Here is a 12,509-nt window from a genome sequence, read left to right as displayed (position 1 = left end):
TGTTTAGCTTTAGATATTTCTTGGTGCTTCTCCAGCACTGCAGTGCCAGTGCAGAAAAGACACACAACTCAGTTACTGGTAGAGGAATTGGATTAATTTATCCTCCTTGCCTGAGGAGTGCCTAAGTGCAGAAAGTTAACTAGTGACATGAATTCTGGCAGAGGCTGGGGAGTAACTACACTGTGAACTGAAGATGTTACAGTGTGTGTAAGGGAAACTTCGTAAGAATAATTGGTCAACAAGCAACAAAAATTGTACCAACTATATAGATCATTGTCCACTTCTCTGGTGTCTTTATTGAGGGCTGAGATACCAAATGTTTTGGGCCAGATATGCTACATATGTTGTAGAAACTGAGATGGATTTTTTTTTTTGAGTTATTCAGGCACCATCTTGAATGAAATGCTTAATATGGAGATCATCTTTACATCTTTTTTTTTTTTTCTCCTCTCTTTTTTTTTTGTTCCTTAAAGCTGTAAGCACCTCCTTGACTGAATCAACTCTGAAAAACGTTCCTCAGGTGGTGAATGTGCGAGAACTCAAGTCTGGTGCACTGACTCCAGCTGTCTCTGCAGTAATAGGGTGAGTGGCCTTCAGTAACACTTGCACTAGAGCACATCTGCCAGTGGGGAGCAGTAGCAGTGTTTTACATAGTCTGGCTGTGGAAAACCTAAAGGGGTTTTAGAGAAGAGTGTTGGGTTTGTGGAATGAAAGAAAGAAAGATAGATCTTCTTTCCGGGTCATTCAAGGATTTGCTCATGGTTTGTCCTGAACAAATGATGAGACCAGTATTAACCTTCTCCATTAGTCTGTGAAATGCATTTTAGTGCATCCTCTCCTTTTGGGATCCAGTGGTTTTACTGTTAATATGTACTTTGGACCTGGTATCTCTCCAGTCACTACCTCTGTTCTGCCTCTTTCACTGAGGGATGTGCAGCCCTCTGTCACTGAGTGTGGTCTGACTTTAGGCTGTCCAGATGTTTTCCTTCTACTTAGTCATCCATTACAGAGAAAACCTCTGGAGTTATGCCTCTTCTGTCTATTCCCAGATTCACCCCCTGAGGGAGGCAGAACTGTACTCTGGCTTTTCTGGAAACTTGTCTCAAATTTTTTGACATCAGAATTTTGACTGAAGGGTTGTGTGTCAGTAGGGGCTGATCACTTTGGGGAAGTACAGAGCTGCCAGGTTGTCTTCCTGAGTAAATTATGAATGTTGACTTCTGTTATTTAACCTTGAAGTTGTTGTTATGATTTCTTGTGAGTTAGCTGTAACACTTGGCCTCCCTGCTCTGCCTCATACAGACAACAGCCAGCTCAGCTCATTCCAGAGATTTCTGTCTTATCACCAGGCTCTGTCACCAGCCACAGAACTAGTCCTTTTCCCTGTCATTGTAATGACCTTGAAACTGTCTTTGTTTGAAGTTGCTACTGCTGCTTAAGACCAGGATAGTGCATGGTCACCATATTCTGGGCTGGGAAGGCAAGGGCACTGCTGAAAAATATGAGCAAAGTTGGGCTAACTGCATAAAGTGGGATAAACTCACCACATATCTCAGAGTTGCAGATCCTTTATCCATATAACTGTGAGCTGTACATGCAGCTCCTGGAACAAGTGCTGTTGTTGCATCACTTCTGGTTTTCATACATTTTTTTTTATACTCTTCACTGTCAAAGAAAAAAGGTGAAGTTCCTTTGATGCAGCTTTTCAGACAGAGAACAGTCTTACAATGGTGGTGCTCAGCTGCTGACCTTGACATTTACTTCATGGTTTCTTCTGCATTTTAATTGTGAAATAATTTGGGAACATTTTAGGAAAATTGTGACCAGGAAGACTTTTCCACTCTCTTTTTCATCAGAACTACGATGAAAAAAGTAGAAGGTACTGGCTGTGCATAGAGAAGGACGTGAGCAAGCAATGCATAAATGAGATTGGTTTTCACTTGAGCTGTAGTTAAAGACCTGTCTTACTTTCAAGTAGTTTTAGACTGGCAGTATTGATTGATCTCTCTAATTTATAGATCTCCAGCTAGCTTGATATCTTGAAGGCTTTCTATAGTCTTATTTTATAGCTGACCTCATAAAAATGTACTTTCTAAAATTTCTACCCAAATGAACCATGCTTGCCAGTCAGATTCAGCACTAAAATGAAGAGCATTCACCCAGCAAAGTTAATTCATCAGTTTTTGCTACTTCAGACATCCTGGCTCCCTTTTGCTGCCACAGCACACTCTTCGGGTTGTTAAGCAGGAACGATTTTTCAGTTGTTATCAGTTGTTCAGTGGCCTGTGACTGGGTTTGTTGGTGGTCCCAGTCCAGTTACTGATATGTAGTTTCTAGTGAAAAAAAAAAAAAAATCCAGTTTCCACAACTGAAGTCAAACCCAGCACTTCCACAGCCTTGTCAGAGAACCTGTGGGTCAAATGATCTTGAGACTTTTCTGGGGGAAAGGTCCCACCCTCTCATGAATTTCACAGACCTTCTGTTGTTTTCTTCTTTGTTCACTTTAAACTTGAATTTACAGCTGCACCATCCCAACACCGACTCCTTCCAGTGTTAATCTTGAAGTTTTCCTTCTTTGCCTTAGCTTTGCTTTGGGCAGAGGGCAAATGCTGGAGAGGCAGCATGCATTGCTGGAGGGGAGAAAGGACTTACTAGTAATGCAAAGCTGTTTAAGGCACAAAACCATATCCAAGACCAAATGGCTGTGCAGAATGTTTCATGCATGTGTCCACTTCCTTTGGAATATGGTAGAAAATTCCTGTCAGTTGGCCTGTAGCTGACCAGACAGTAGCTGCAGTTTGGGAAGTTACATGCTTTACAAGATAGACAGCTTTAGGTGCCCAGATTCACTTCTGGGATTTGCAACCTCAGCCCTTTTTATAGTACAGAGATGGGTTATTGCCTTAGGAAACATCTGGCCTGAGTCAAAATGGAGAGAGCCTGCTAGGGTAAGAAAGCTGGCCTTTGCCACAAAAAAAAATGCAACCAGTGTTGAATTTAAGCTTCTGAAATCTTCTGGTATTGGCCATTGAAACTTGTGAACCTGGTGGGCCACATACCTTGAGGAGATGTTAAAACTGGGTGGATGTTCCCAAGTTATGGTGGTTTGGTGTGTAATGGCCCACAGTGCAGAGGTTGGATGCTTCACCCCATAAGAAGCTGCCTTTCTGCAGCAATTGTCTGTGGGTTCTCATGTACAATTTATTTCATGGTCGAATTCCCAAACCTGTGGTGTAGAATGCAGGTTAATTTTATCACAGTTCTTGCCATGACTTGGTTAATGTTTGTGCTACACTTCAAAGACAGGAAATGCTCTCTCCACCCCCTCCCAACTCTGTCTCCTTGCTCAGCATTTCTGAGCATTGCATTTATTTGTCTGGGCTCCACGCTATAAAGGAAGCTGCTTAGATTTGTTATCCACAAGGCATAAAATTGTAATCTCCTTACCTGCTGATATTTCATCAACTCCCTGTAAAATAGAAAACTCTGACTCCCTTCAGTATGTGAAGAAGACTTGATCATTTAAGTCTAGAGGTTTAAACACACTTGCAGACTTCCTTTGTTAAATGTGGCTGATTCATTTAAGAGGTTTATTCTCTAATCAGATTTGTTCGTTTGGAGTTGTGTGTGGAATCTTTAATAGCGGCGGTCGTTCGAGGCTTCTGGAAGCTGTGCTTTCTGAGAGGAGAGGAAATCCTCTTTCAGACCAGTTATTCATATAATTGTTTAATTTTTCTTTTTAAGATCATCCGTGCCTCACTCTGCAGCCCAGGCAGTTCATCAAGTTTTGGCTACTGTTGCTACAAATCAAGCTAAACAGGTACCTGATACAGAACCCTTTCCCTGGGGAATGCTGTACCTGGGCATGCTCAGCACACTTTGGGGGTTTAGTTGTTGTTGATGAACAAATCATCTAAAAATCACTTTTCACAGCTTGCCCTGCATTCTTGACAAACCATTTATCTATCTGTGACCTCAACAGTGTGATGCCAGAGACATATCTTTGTTATGTCTTGCCTTTTCTCACTTTTGAAGACTTGCTGCTTTCTAATGGCCACAACCTCGCTGCAGGAGGGGTTGCAGCAAAAAACCAGCAAACTGTGTTAGGTAGATACACCAAAAACAAAAAGTGATAGGCAGTCAAGGGACAGAGTAGTTTACTTATCCTGTTATCCTACTGAAAACATTTCTTACTAGTTGACAGCTGGGGGGGTTTATATCTACACATCAAAAAAAAAAAAAAACCAAACACAGCAGTTTTTGTCCACTGGAATCATTGAGCTACTGCCCATGGAGGCTTACTGACCTGTTGAAAAAGTTCAGTATTGACTCTGTATTTAAGTGTCAGGACATAATAGGCCCAAGATTGAAGGGCAATTCTGAGAGCTTTGACCACCTTCCTCTATTTTATTCTTAAGTCATTGCTTGACACTAACAATACCAAACCAATGTCCAAGGACCTTTGTCAATGGACAGACTGCACTGACCTGGTGTTGTGTTTTTAGACACCTCTAACAAGCTCCATTAAGGTACAGACTCCACCTTCCTCTGTGTGTGCACCCTGTACTGTGGTATCCATAGCTGGTCCAACATCATCTGTCAACAAGATCTCAGGTAAGCTGTTGTGAGTGGAGGTGGAAATAAGGCCTGGATGTCTCTTGCCACCTCTGAGGGTGAATGAAGACAGAGGAGAAAAGATTTGCCTCCCCCGAGAGGTTGCTGTGCCAGTCTTGAGGGAGAGAATTTGAGAAACCAAGTTACAGAAGCACAGGAAGGTGGTTTTTTATCCTGCCCTGTGTTTTGTCTCTGTTCCTGCATCTAGAATTCAGTGATACAGTTCCTTGTTCAGAGTGGACTCAGGCCATGTAATCCTTATCAGTAGGCACAAAAGCACGTCTTCCAAAGGCTGCTGCGGTTTGACAGCAAATCAAAAGCAGCTGTTTTGTTTTTAAAACATGAAAATCATGTGCTGGTTTTAAATATTTTAAACATGCTGGTTTGATTTTTAAACACACAGCATTATAGGAGTACCTGAACAACTAATTTGGTGCTGGGTGTGTTGAGCACTGAGCTCCAAGACCAACTTCAGAGCCAGTTCAGATACTGTGATCGGTCTCACACAGTTTGGAAGTTTCTTAGGAAAGGAATGCTCAGTTTAAATCACTCATGCAAATGGGGAAGAGGAGACAGGGAAGGAAGGAATTGATTTTTAATGTGTATTAGATAATAATGCTTGCATTGGACATGGTTTTATAAGCCTCTTGCATAAATGTCTGAAATCCATCTCTGTTGGTCTTTTGCCTTTAATCCGTGGATGTAGGTTGCCTCTTAGCCAGGGGTAAAAAGCAGTAAAAATAGCTAGGAATCATATTTGACTTGGCAAATGCTTCTTAAATTTTGGTTTATTGAAAATGTCAGCTCCTGAATTTGATAGCATTTCCTTTTTATTTGAAGTTTATTAAATTGCAGACTGCATGTGCAAGCTATTCATTCCTTTTCTGATAGTTGGACGACAAGGTGCTTTTGGGTTTTTTTGTTTGTAAATATATTTTATCCGTATATTAATTTGTTGTTCTTGTAACTTACAGGACAAGGGACAGTAAAAACAGTTACAGCTGTTTCTTCTACTGTGACATCAGTACAAGCAACAACTTCACAGCTGAACAAAGCGTTCTCGTTCTCTTCTGCGGGGTCTGTATGAATCTTAAGAGTTCTTTGTGGTTGATGTTAAATATGAGTATGGGCTGTTACAGCAGGTGTTGCCTGCAAGATGTGTAATGCTGTAAAATGGCACCTGCACGTGTTAGACTGGGAGGGCAGGAGTTTTGTCCCAGAGTTCTTGGAAGACCTTGTTTGTGGAAGCCTGAGCGAGGTCTGAAAGTCTCTGAGACTTGGGAACAGTATCATGTTGCTTTGAGGTTTTTCAGTGTGTGACTAATCAAGAGTAAAGGATGACTGGCTTGCTTTTGGGGTTTATCTACAGTGGAGTATTGAACAAGTTCCCAGTTAGGGCCTGACATCTGTCCTGATGGTCAGGCTTGCTGAATGAGTTATTTATTCTAGTACAGCAGAGCAAATTTCATGTTTTGGCTTGGAAAAAAAGTCAGTTCCTGAAGGTGACTAGAGAGGCCCCCTACCATCTGGTGATGGCTGTTACATAACAATAGCACAAAGCAAGGCACATGTTATGAACATACAGTTACTCTGAAATCTCTCTTAGGGAGTGTTTTTTCAGGGATGGCAGAAATACTTCTTTGATCATATCTAAACATAATCTATGTTTAGGGGAGAGGGACGACTCCTTAGACATGATTGTTTGAAATTCTGCATGTTTACCAGTCTAACACTCAAGGGAATTTCTCTTTACGAAGTGGGCAAAGTTAAGTATTTCAGAACACACGTACTTTCAAATGGCTGGTTTCTTGCAGTCTTACCCATTTCTCTGCACGTTTGTCAAGAGGATGTTACCCAAGTGCCTTGCTGTGCTCTTCAGAGGGCTAAAAGAATCCTTTTGAGTGATGGAAATTCAGATTCAAAAAGCAAACAACCCTGTCTTTGTCCCATGTGCAGTGCCTCAGTGTGTAAACCATATGCTAAGTACAGTGCTGTTGTCAGTGATGTCTTAGTTCCACAGTCTGACTTCTATATCAGCAGCTGGTCTTTGAGAATCAGAGAAAGCTTTAAAAGCCTCAAGGAATGAAGATCTCTGTAAGACCCCAGTGCTCATTATGAAAGATCACAGCATTTTTGCAAGACAGAATGTTTTTAATGTGAAATAGTTATGGTAACTTTTCATTTCTGTCTCGCTATGAGTGATCTCCTTTTTGATGGGTGTTTTTCCCTTTTTTACATGCACTGACTCTTCCCTTTTTAGCTGTTTTAAACTCTAGTTGCCACTGTGGTTTCCTCTCTTGCTAGTCTCCCCAAAGCTGTAAGTTTTGAGGCATGGTGTTCAGTGGCCAAGCTGCATGGGGAAAAAATACACAGCAGAAAGGAAGGAACATGGGAGGGTGAGGAGTGGTCAAAAGAACTTTGAATTCTGACTCTCTTTAACCCTCTAGAAGGCTTGTCAGAGAGGAAACAAATGGAGCACAGTCTGTGTGCATGCTTCTCTCTCCCAGTTTAGTTGGAGGAACTGTTGCTGTGTGCAAGTGTGTACTGGAAATCTGAGTCTCAGAGTTGTCTTAATCATGTGGTTGGAAGTTTCAACACTTTGAGCTAAGTGTCATTCTTTGCCTTCCTCCTCTTTCCTCCTAGGCCTGTGTTTAATTTTAGTGGTGTCACATCAGCTGCTTCATCACCGACACCGCTCAGCCTCGCTTCCTCACAAGGTTAGTTTGGGAGAGTGTGCCAACAACATCTCTTCCTTACTAAGAGAATATTTACTCTCCTTAATTCATGTGGTTCTTGTTCTACACTGCAGTTGTAGTACTAAAATTGCAGTAACAGTACATGCACAGGCTGCATACAGGGCTCTGTCCCGTGACACACAGGAATCTGGGCCACCCGCCTTTCAGTTAAGAGTAAGCAAAATATTTGTTGCCAAGAACTTTTAGGAGGTACTAGTTTATAAAAAGGGTGACATCTGTAGTCATTTCCTCTGCTGTCTCTAATCTGTAGGTTTAAAGTTGCTGAGGTGGACTGACAGAGAAAACTGTCATCCAGTGAAATGAGCACTTAGTAATCGGAGGGAAATGCTTGGAATGGCTTTGTGTTGCTTCTAAAATTGAAGTGACAATACATAGGCTGCCTTTCCACTTCATAGGTAGATCATATTTGCCCAGCCTACACAAAGGGGACCAATATATCTGCTTTATAATATTCTTGAAGTTTTTTGCCTCTTAGTTCCAGTCTTGCAAAAGAGGTCATATGCTTGAAAACTTGCTCCCAATGTTACTGGTTGCTCTGATAAGAGATATCACCTTTTCTTACAAATCTTGACTTGTTTCTATCCTTAGACCATCACAGTCACAGTAATGCTACTGATACTCTGTTGATGTTTAAGCAGAGAGAACGAACTGGGCTTAAAATGTGAAGTTTTGGTTAACATAAGAGCTTAGGTAAATAACACAGATAAAGGAGGAGTGGGAGGTGCAGGAGACAGACTTGCAAACCACAGTGTTGTGTGAGGGCAGATGCTTCACACTGCTCTGTGAAATGGTAGGAGCACCTTTGTCTCTATTAGCTGGTGATGGAACAACAACAGAAGGAATTTCAGTGCCTCAGGAGGAAAAAAAAGATATGTTATTAAGTGTCAGTTACTTAAATATACTTAATATACTTATAGGGGAAAGCAGAAGGATAATAACAGCTCAGCTAAGAAGCTTTTGCTCTTTGTTATTTGATCTCCATGCAGATTTCCTATACTTTGTCCAAATTGGCCCAAGGTCTAAGCACCAATGCAATGTTTTCAAGTCAGAAATTGTGTGTTTGGTGCTCAGAAATGAAATGACAGTACATTAAATAAAACTAGCCCAGTCTCCCTTAAAACTTCAGCAGTTCCACACTGTTGGACAGCAGTGTATGTTACAAGTGGACCTGCTTTGGTAATTATATTTGAGAGCTTTTCTCTAGTTTTTCAAAGCTGAAAGCAGGCTGTGTAGAAACTGGTTGGTGGTCTCTAAATAGCTGAATTTGTAAAGATTTGGATCTGTAGAAGACTTTTTAAGTGTTCAGAAAGTATTTTTATGACCTAAACTCTGTTTAAACAGAGTTCTGAAGTGAATGTCAGGAATTGTTTAGCTGAACCAAGTAAGAAAGGGTGAAAGTGGTGTCAATAGCAAATGGTCTGTAGTAGCCAGGTATTCTATATTTTTATCAAACAGTAGAAAAGCAAATGGGAGCCAAAGGCTGGAGTTGTCTGTACTCAAAGACAGGGATGGTTAAATGGAGGCTATGACATGACAGTAACAGTGTTTTTCACTGCCACCCTGGCTATAAAGTCTTCAGATGTTACTGTTGTCTCCTGATTGCATATGAAAGTGGCAGCTACCTGATGGTCAGAGGCTTTATAGTTTTGAGGCAAGAGCACTGTCAATCTGTGAAGTGCTGAAGAGGACTAGTATTGTAAGACTGATTAATGAGCTTTGCATACCCTAACTCAATTTGTAACCTCTTCTCTCTCTCCAACAGCCCCTGCTAAAGATTCTGCCCAGCCATTTTTGTTTGCTGGGAGTTCCAAACTTGCCCCAGTTCCTGAGGGCTCCTTTGCTTTTGCGTCCCACAAGTCAGCAAGTGCTCCAGGAGGTGTAGTAGGAAGTAGCTCCTCAGCAGATGGCACCCAGTCAAACAAACCTACTGCAACAACATCTTCTGCTCCCCCCACAGCCTCTGGCAAGTTGGATGTTACTCCATCTAAACCAGGAGATCACTTGTTTCAGAGTAATCTGGCTGGGGAAACTCTTGGGAGCTTCTCGGGACTGCGGGTTGGTCAAGTAGATGATAATGCCAAGACCACCACTAAAGCACCACCTACCAGTGTTGCAGGAACACAGTCAACTAAAGTATCTACAATACCTTCTGGGTTTAATTTTGCTGCTCCCCTGACATTAGGAAAAGCTGGAGAAGCTGCTTCAACATCAGTCACGTCAGCTGGCACGGCATCCGTGTCCATCAGCACGAGTGCCACAGGCAATCTCTTTGGCAATGTCCAGCTAACCCACACAGGGTCTTCTGGGGTGTTTAATCTTGGAGGCTCTAGTGGCAACAAACCCACCTTTTCATTTGGTATTCAGCAAACAAACAGTGTGACCACAACCACTTCTACCCCTTCTACTCTCTCTGCTTCAACGCCCCTCTCATTTGGAAGTTTCTCCAGTTCATCACAAACTGCCGTCCCTGCTGCAACTTCTGGTAAGTCTGCAGGGGATGCCAAATTACCACCTGTGTCAGAAAAACCATCTGAAAATGAAGCTGTAGCAGCTGTGTCTTCACCTCCAGTGGCACAGTCCCCACAGCCTCAGGCACAGCTCTCAGAGCCGGTGAAAGAACCTGCCTTACCCCAGGCCACAGCCGGGGACACCGTCCTGGAGGGCTCCGGCACCACGGCGGCACCACCTCCCCCCGAGGCCGTGGCTGCTCCTGCCTCCACGAGTGATTTGAAGGCACCGGTGCCTCCTGCCATCTCTGCAGCCACCCCACCAGATCAGAGTGTCTCAGCACCCACCTCTGCAGCAAACGTTGCCTCTCCTGCAGAAGCCACGACTGTGTTGGCTGCTCCCTCTGATGTTACTACAGCTGTGCAGAGTCCAGCTGTCGGTGCCCCTGTGTTTGCCCCCACTTCTGCAGGCTCCTCGGTGTTCTCTCAGCCTCCAAGTTCCAGCTCTTCTGGCTCAGCATTTAGCCAGCCTGCTGCTGGTGATACAGCTGCCACTCCTTCCACACCACCGGTTTTTGGACAGCTCCCAGCAGGTACCACAGCATCCTCTCCGTTTGGGCAGCTCACCACCAGCACCCTGTCCACTGCCACCGCCACCACACCGGCTGCCAGCTCGGGCTTTGGTACTTCTGCTTTTGGCACCACCACGACGGGGGGCTTTGGTCAACCAGCCTTTGGGCAAGCCCCCATCTTTGGGCAGCCTGCAAGCAGTTCTTCAAGTGTCTTTACTTTTAGCCAGTCTGGGTTTGGGACAATGCCAGCCTTTGGCCAGCCGGCGGCTTCCACGGCAGCCTCGAGCACTGTGAATGTTTTTGGAGTACCAGCTAGCACCAACAGCTCCAGCTCCTTCTTTGGACAGCCATCTGCCAGCACTGGAGGGGGGCTCTTTGGACAAAGCACCCCCCCTGTGTTTGGGCAGAGCACTGGCTTTGGGCAGGGGGGATCTGTCTTCGGGAGCACCGCCGCTGTCACCACCACCACATCGTCTGCTGCATTCAGCTTCTGCCAGGCTTCAGGTAAGAGCAAACTGGGAGATGTGATGTGGTTTTTTTCCCCTGTGGCACCTGATGGTTTTCATTTTTTTTGGTGGGTATTCTCTTCCTTTGTTCTGTTTTGGTTTGGGTTTTTTTCAATTAGTAAGAACAGGAGCTGCAGTGTGTGTGAGACTAATGTTGGAGACCAAAGAAGCTTTTGCTCTGCTTCACTGTTCATCAGCAGGCCTCTCTTGAGTGCAGCCTTGTCAATCCAATCCTGCCTTCATTTTATTCTTACAAGTTTACCTTGATTTAATTTGGAACAATGTCTTGTCCTGCCTGTTGCACAATAAATAGAAGTGTTGTAAATTGTTACATGGAAGAGGCAAAGGCAGCTCTGAGACCATAACCAAGGCAATGAATACAGATGCAGCCCTTCCTTCAGTGGGCTGCTGAGGACATGCAACGGTGGATGTACAAACAGGTATAATACCATGTTGTCATCTGGGGTGACAAAAAAATTTTAAACCCTCAAAGTGATGAGTTAGTGAGGAATAATCCGTTAAATCCACTTTTGCATTTGGAAACATCTCAAAATTAAATATAACAGTTAGCACAACCATCCTGTCCACACAGTTAAATGAAATACCTACACAGACCAAATCTCAGTGTCCTTTTGTTCTCCCCACTGCTTATTGTTTCTTCAGAGACCTCCCAGGGAAAAGTGAAAAGTACATAGTAATAACAGAGAGCATGTATTTGCAAGGAAGAAAAACTAATTAGGCTCATTTAATTAAAAATTATGGCACTGGAGGCAACTGCTTGTTCATTTTAACTACAGTAACAGAGAACAGTTAAACTGGGGGAAGTGAACTCTGCTTGAGAAAGGTGTTCCTAATTATAGAAATGCAAGTTTTATTACAAAAGGCACATTTAAGTGAACTGGGAAATGGAAAGAGGAGTTCTTTTTTTAATCAAAACATTTCATTATCTTTAACAGGAGTCATCAGGTAACAAAGCTCAGATCCTCCTTACACAAGGGCAGTCAGAAAGCTGCAGAGCTTGTGCACGACTTGCAGCACTATTGTAGCCAGGTTCACAGAAATCCAGTTCTCTTGGTGGTAGCAACAATCCCACAAGTGAAAAGGCCTTTTATTGTCTGTTTGTTTTTAAGTTGGACAAGGAGAGGAGGGGAACGACTTTCAAATAAACTTCCAGTGCATTTTATTATTTGTGTGTTGGCACATGCTTTGTATTTGTGCAGCCTGGATACGTTTGGTAGCATCATTTGTATCTCTGTTTTGGTATGGAAGACCTGTCTTTTCCCTGTCCTGGACTAGTGTCACCTCCCTGAATGTCTTATACCCTACTAATAGTTCTACTAATAGTGGTTTATTTTTCTTTCTTTTCTTAGGTTTTGGTTCTAGTACCACAGGTTCTGTGTTTGGGCAAGCAGCTAATTCTGGAGGCACTGTCTTTGGCCAGGCAAGTATTTATGGATTTTTGTAGAAACAAGGGACTGTCACATGTAAGGGACTTGATCAGGGTTCCCTATTACTGATATATTTAAAAAAACCCCACAGTTTGATGTGTTCAATAAAACGTGTCCCAGTCTGTACTGAAGACATTTGCTGTTGTAGTGAGCACCAAACCAGCAT

General features: G+C 43.1%; 1 protein-coding gene across 2 annotated transcripts in view; it reads left to right on the top strand.

Moving 5' to 3' along the window:
* Positions 1-12,509, top strand: part of NUP214 (nucleoporin 214) — a 41,247-nt gene that overhangs the window by 19,423 nt on the left and 9,315 nt on the right. For both annotated transcript variants that reach the window (XM_027649924.1, XM_027649923.1), the window contains exons 24-30: positions 474-582; positions 3,745-3,820; positions 4,506-4,614; positions 5,589-5,691; positions 7,258-7,331; positions 9,133-10,893; positions 12,266-12,336. In XM_027649924.1, coding sequence (XP_027505725.1) covers positions 474-582; positions 3,745-3,820; positions 4,506-4,614; positions 5,589-5,691; positions 7,258-7,331; positions 9,133-10,893; positions 12,266-12,336 — 2,303 coding nt within the window. The remainder of the gene's footprint in view (positions 1-473; positions 583-3,744; positions 3,821-4,505; positions 4,615-5,588; positions 5,692-7,257; positions 7,332-9,132; positions 10,894-12,265; positions 12,337-12,509) is intronic.

Source organism: Corapipo altera, unplaced genomic scaffold, assembly GCF_003945725.1.
Source record: "Corapipo altera isolate COAL_440 unplaced genomic scaffold, ASM394572v1 268, whole genome shotgun sequence".
Lineage (NCBI taxonomy): Eukaryota > Metazoa > Chordata > Aves > Passeriformes > Pipridae > Corapipo > Corapipo altera.
This window is presented reverse-complemented; position numbering and strand designations above follow the sequence as displayed.